General features: G+C 47.3%; 1 protein-coding gene across 1 annotated transcript in view; it reads right to left on the bottom strand.

The window, feature by feature from the left end:
- Positions 1-587: 587 nt before the first annotated feature.
- LOC138511147 (zinc finger protein 585A-like) overlaps positions 588-6,000 on the bottom strand; it is a 47,748-nt gene continuing 42,335 nt past the window's right edge. The window contains exon 3 of the mRNA XM_069626647.1: positions 588-2,590. Coding sequence (XP_069482748.1) covers positions 783-2,590 — 1,808 coding nt within the window. The 3' untranslated portion in view covers positions 588-782. The remainder of the gene's footprint in view (positions 2,591-6,000) is intronic.

Here is a 6,000-nt window from a genome sequence, read left to right as displayed (position 1 = left end):
CTGGTTGTTCAAGAAGAGGGACAATCATTTAGATATCGTTTCCCAGCAAATTATCTAGTTGTCACCACTATACATAGATTTATCATGCAACTTCGGCCCAACTGGTTGCCCTCATTGATGGTAATTGGAGCCTGGTGCAAAGTCGGTCTCAAAGGAATCTGTGGATTCTGCCTGAATTCCCTGGAAGAAACACTGCGCCCTGCTCTGAAAAGCAGAGTTCTATAGTAGGCAAGTACATACCTGGACCTTCCACGATACGCAGGAATTCTGGCCCGATCTAGAATCTGGCAGACGGATGAAGCGACGGCTTACATTCATCTCCAAATCATTTAGGAATTGATGCATCGTTCTAGTCTATTGTAGACATTTTTTAATTAAGTTTCTCGAAAATTCATATTTTATTAACTATGTAATGTATATATCTAACATGCATTGCTCGTTTGAATGGAAACTTATTTGAGACCCCACCCCCTTACTGTTTATTCAATGTAACACTCCAACACGAACCACCCCCACACTCCTTCAAAGAGTAAGACTCCTAACAGACGAGGCCACTCATTGCTCATACAAGAAAGGATTCAGAAAAGTTGTGTTCAAGATCCTTTATTCTGCTAATGTGGCAAACTGGGGAGGCAGAAAATCACGAGACATTTAGATGGACAGAGTAGCCAGCCCTCTGCCCAAGCCCCATCATGCCCCGATCCACACCCACTTCCCCCCCAAGGCAATCAGTATAAAGGGTCCATGGGCCCTTAGATAGAGGTTAAACCCCTAGTCTATTGTCAAAAGCCCTGAAGTCCACGTAGCTCTGATGTGTCAATCAGTCGCTGCTCTATCTGCTGGTGTAGATTCAAGGTCAGGAGATCTGTGAAGCACTTGCCACATGCATCACATATGTAGAGATCCTGCGCAGTGTGACTCTTCTGGTGCGCGATGAACGAGCTGGTGTCTTTGAAGGTCTGCCCGCACTCACTGCACAGATATGGGCTGTCTCCTGCATGCGTTAGTTGGTGGGCTGTCAAATGCGAGGGGCGACTGAAACCCTGCCCACATTCCATGCATGTGAACAGTTTCTCCTTCACGTGAATGAGGCTTTGCTGATGTTTCTTCAGCTGAGTCTGAGATCTAAAATCCCTGCCACATTCCTCACAGTTGTACAGTTTCAGCTCCTTCGGAGTAGGCTGCATGATTGACTTGGAGGAGAAGCTCACCTCACAGTCACCACAAATACTTGAAATTCCTTCTCTAGTGAGTCTATTCACATCTGGTGGCTGGATGAACGTTCTTCCACAATTGGAACACACCTGCTGGTTCAGCAGTGGTTTCATATCGACTTGAATCCTTTTATACTCTGCAATCTCAGCATGCTTTTGAGGCGCCTGCTTTTGAGGCGCCTGCTCTGGACGCGCCTTTTGCTGTCTGCATACGTGGGCTTTAAGCCTGGATGGAAACGCAAAACTCGCCCAACATTTACTACATGTATGTGGTAACTTTCCCAGTGGCCTTTTCTGGTGCAATTTGTGGTGTGTGATGAAGGAGGAAATGTCCCGGAAGCTCTGGCCACAGTCACTACAGAGATAAGGGTTGTCGCCTGCATGTGTAAGCTGATGTGAAGTTAGGTGCGTGGGGCGGCTAAAACCCTGCCCACATTCACCGCAAGTGAACAGCTTTTCCTTCTCGTGTATTAGGCACAGTTTGTGTCTCCTCAGCTGTGACTCTGCCCTGAAAGTCTTGCCACAGTCATCACATTCGTACAGTTTCTTTTCTTTTGGTTTGCGTTGGTTGGATTTCAAGTTTAGCTTCGCTTCACAGCCTGGGCAGTTTTCTGGCGTCACAGTGTTGGCCTGGGGAATTATGGGAGCATTCTGGAAGTGACTGAAGTTTTGCCCACATTTGCCACACACAAGGAGTTCTGTTATCTGCTGGCTGCTCTCGGAGGTTGCACACACTATAGGGCTATGCATGTCCTCCCCACTCTGAGATGCAGAGTATGCCTTTTCTCTAGGGTATGTTGTCTGGTGCGTGTTTTCCATTGATTGGTTATCAAATCCCATAAGACTTTCAGCAAGGGTGTGTTCTACATGTGTCTGGATGGTTCTTTGGGGTATAGCGCATTGTTCGTTGTCCCTCATATGCCTGTAAAGAGAAACCCCCCTACTGAAACTTTGCCCACATCTTGTACATTTATATTGTTCCTGCAGTGTGTGCGTTCTACGATGTAAATAGAGTGCAGAACGCCTGCGGAAGACGTTTCCACATAGAGTGCATGTGTAGGTACGCTCCCGTGCATGGCTCCTCTGGTGCAGAGAAAGGGAGCTGCTGGTCTGGAAGCTTTTCCCACATTCAGGACAGTTCTGTTGCTTACAGTCCTGGTCATCTCCCAGAAGGCCGGATATCTGGTCCTCTCTTCCACACGGACTGCTTTGTGGTAGTGTCACTCCTTGCCAGCTTCCCTCACTGCCACACAATTCCAACACATTTACACTACGAATATCCTTATTGAAGCATGGCTCAGCCGCCTTCTGGACTGTTCCCAATTGAGTCAATTGCTGGTGGACGTTCTTCGTGGATTTGTTCTTGGGTTCGATCTCTGTTTGAGTCAAAGAGAAAATAGGTCTATATTAATAGCAGATTAATTCCCTATCACAATCAGTGTTACTCCAAGATATGTGACCACAGTTAGAAGATTAGTCTTTTCTTGTGTTTATTATACAGCTGCGCCACCAATGTTTAACAATGGGAGAGGACCCCCCCCATGCAGCAGATAAAATATGTACATGTAGATTCCTACTTGCCGTGTCCCCCTTCACCTCCCCCCCCCCCCCCCCAAGCAGCTGCTAAAATATGTACAATAGAAGATTCCGACTTGGCAGATGACCCCCTCCCCACCCCAGTATGCAGCAGCTACAATATGTGCATGATACATTCCCACTTGGCGGATCTCCTAGCCAACCACTGGCCCTCATTAGGACCTTGGGGTGCAATTCCATCCCGATCCCAGACTAGGGAAAGTGAGGTGGGGCTACGTGGTCAAATGTAGCACGTTATCTTACTTTCTGGCACTGGCAATTCTTTGTTGACCAATCTCCTTAAGCAAAGAGGGCCTGGGATGTAATCAAGACCAATATGTACTACATGTTTACATGTGAACAGGCCCAAGAAGCAAACCCATTAACACAAAAACAATTTTGGTGATGTATAAGCTGGTCAATAGACAAGAGATCGTGAATTGGCACAGATGTAACCTCTGTGGGTCGCAACAGCAACAACAAAGCTTCAACCTTGCAGTAATGGCTTGGGGGACCAGGGCTGGAATGTGAGGGATGTCAGCGAGTCTTCTTCTAACCTAGAGGTGTTGGTTCAGCTGGGGCGAGTGGGGGGGCGGGGGGATTCATCTTTCATTTAACTAAATAAAGCCATGCTAAATTACTTTGGCTCTGTGGTGGTTTTACAATACTGGCGAAGAGGACTGCCAGCAATCCCACAGCACAGCTTGCATTCAGCGCTGCTCCATCTAGCCCAGAAATGACTTTACAGTGAATGGACAGGAAGGGAGGGGCAAAGAGCGTTCTACCGTCTTGTGGATAATCAGATCTGCGCTATCGCGCTATGGGAAGAAAGCACACTTGACTCCCACTGGAGATCAGAATGTTTGAGACTCTGGAGCTCTTTAGGAAAACGTTGAAAACTTTCCTTTTTAAATAAATTGAAGCTCTAACCTAATTAAACCCCTGATTTTTTGTCTTGTGCTCATGGTTAGTTGTCAACTGCGCCCGAATACAGTTTACTCTGTCTGGTGCACGTAACACATTCCTCAAAATCAAATCAAGCAAGTGTATGGCCATTTTGCAGCGTGAGTGTTGTGCACAGTGAGGAAAGGACCCAGCGTGTCTGGCTCGCCCTTGGTTGGCAGGCGTGGTTGGTAGTTCATCCACAAGCGGCCATATTGATATGATGGTTTATTTATATAGCGCCTATGCACAATGTGTTTCAAAGCGCTATTGGGATTGGCATGCGCGGCGGGCATGTTGAGATTTGCACAGTCTTCTGGCAACAGAAGTCGGGAGCAAACAATTTCAGATTGGCCTTGTAGGAGAAACCGTGCACGATTTTCACGGGTGAAGCTACCGAGGATGTGAATAGATGGGCACTGAAAAGCACCTTCCTTGACATTCGTGGAACAAGGTGCCTGCAACATAACCAGAGCCCATTGACAATCCGTGGACCAGGAACTAAAAACAATGTTTTGTTGGTTAAGCCATAGCCATGGGCATGCCTTAGGTACTGGGGCCTGTTCGGTTAATTCCATCTCCTGGGCCTCCTAAAATAAAATGGTTGCAATGGAAGAACGGGTTTCTGCATTATTTAAAGGCAGCATGTGGACCTTCAATCTCCAATGAAAGTAAAGCATCTTTTAATGCATTTTTGTGGTGTGAGGGGCAGAGAATATACGATACTCTACCAGATGTAGCGGATGAGATGAGCAGGAGTGATGTGACCAATGAGCTCGACTTGGCTTTATACACATTGGATGCTCACTTCTGCCACAAGACCAGTACCATTGTGGAACGATACAATTTTGGAGTTCGGTTTCAAGAAGAGAGCCCAACTGTAGAAGAGTATGCCACAGCTTTGCGTTGTTTGGCGTCGTCTTGCAAGTTTCGAGCTAGTTTTGATGAACACCTAAGGGACCAATTCGTGACCCACTGTGGTAACAATAGGATCAGAGAAAACTATGGTTTAAAGATGAACCAACTTCAGATGAGGCGCTGGAGCTTGCCCGCAGAGTCGGACACTCTTTGGCGTGTGGCCAAGCTCGTCAAGGCAGAGAATAAATAAAGAGTCTAAGGTGGAAGTGTTAAAGATATCAGATAGTAATCCGAAGTAGAAAGTCCAGAAGGACAGAGAAAGGAGGAGGTGAAGATAAGACTGCACACTCCCAGGAAAGGAGGGGCCAAGGTAAACTGTTTCTGATGTGCTAGTAATTCGCATTTTGGGGCTTCCCCAGTTTGTCCGGGTAGGAATGTTGTTTGTACCAATTTTAAGAGGAGGGATCCAAGTGATCACTGCAACCGTCATAAGAAAATATATATATATATATATATATATATATATATATATATATATATATATATTCAGTGAAAAAACTTTGTTAAAGGGACGTTATGGTTCCAAGTAAAACAAAAAACCCTTGAAATTCGCCAGTTATGGTAAGCTAAGCAACCATAACTCACGCCACCACCGTGCACTGCTAAGACTAACACCCAGGACATCAAAGATGACATCATCATATCTGGCGAATTTCAAGGGTTTTTCGGTTTTACTTGGAACCATAACGTTCCTTTGACAAAGTTTTTTCACTAAATTTCATAGGTTTTTAGTAGCGCAACTTAACCATAACGTCCCTGTAACATTTTTTTTAACTACATTTTAAAGGTTTTTATTAGTACAACGTGACCATAACATCCTTTTCAATAGATGAAGACCACTAACATCTTATGTCCTCAAAGTGGGAATGCCGGGTGGTAAAAAAAAAACAAAGATTTTCCTTCCTACGCCGGGACGTCTGCGGCGGGGTGTATAAATAACACAACGGCGCATGAGCGGGGTTGGGGGGGCACAGGGGAGACACATGGGCATGAGCGGGGGGTGAGAGGGAACAGGGTACAAACGGGGCATGAGCAGGGGGTGGGGAGGAACACGAGGGAGACACGGGGTATGAGCAGGGGGTGGGGAGGAACACGAGGGAGACACAGGGCATGAGCGGGGGTGGGGAGAACAGGAGACAGACACGGGGCATGAGCGGGGGTGGGCGGGAGGGGGAAAGGAGAGACACGGGGCAAGAGCGGGGGTGGGCGGGAGGGGGAAAGGAGAGACACGGGGCAAGAGCGGGGGTGGGCGGGAGGGGGAAAGGAGAGACACGGGGCAAGAGCGGGGGTGGGCGGGAGGGGGAAAGGAGAGACACGGGGCAAGAGCGGGGGTGGGCGGGAGGGGGAAAGA

The sequence above is a fragment of the Ambystoma mexicanum genome, chromosome 6p, assembly GCF_040938575.1.
Source record: "Ambystoma mexicanum isolate Mex_15411 chromosome 6p, UKY_AmexF1_1, whole genome shotgun sequence".
Lineage (NCBI taxonomy): Eukaryota > Metazoa > Chordata > Amphibia > Caudata > Ambystomatidae > Ambystoma > Ambystoma mexicanum.
Note: the sequence above shows the minus strand (reverse complement) of the source record. Positions and strands in the feature narration are given on the sequence as shown.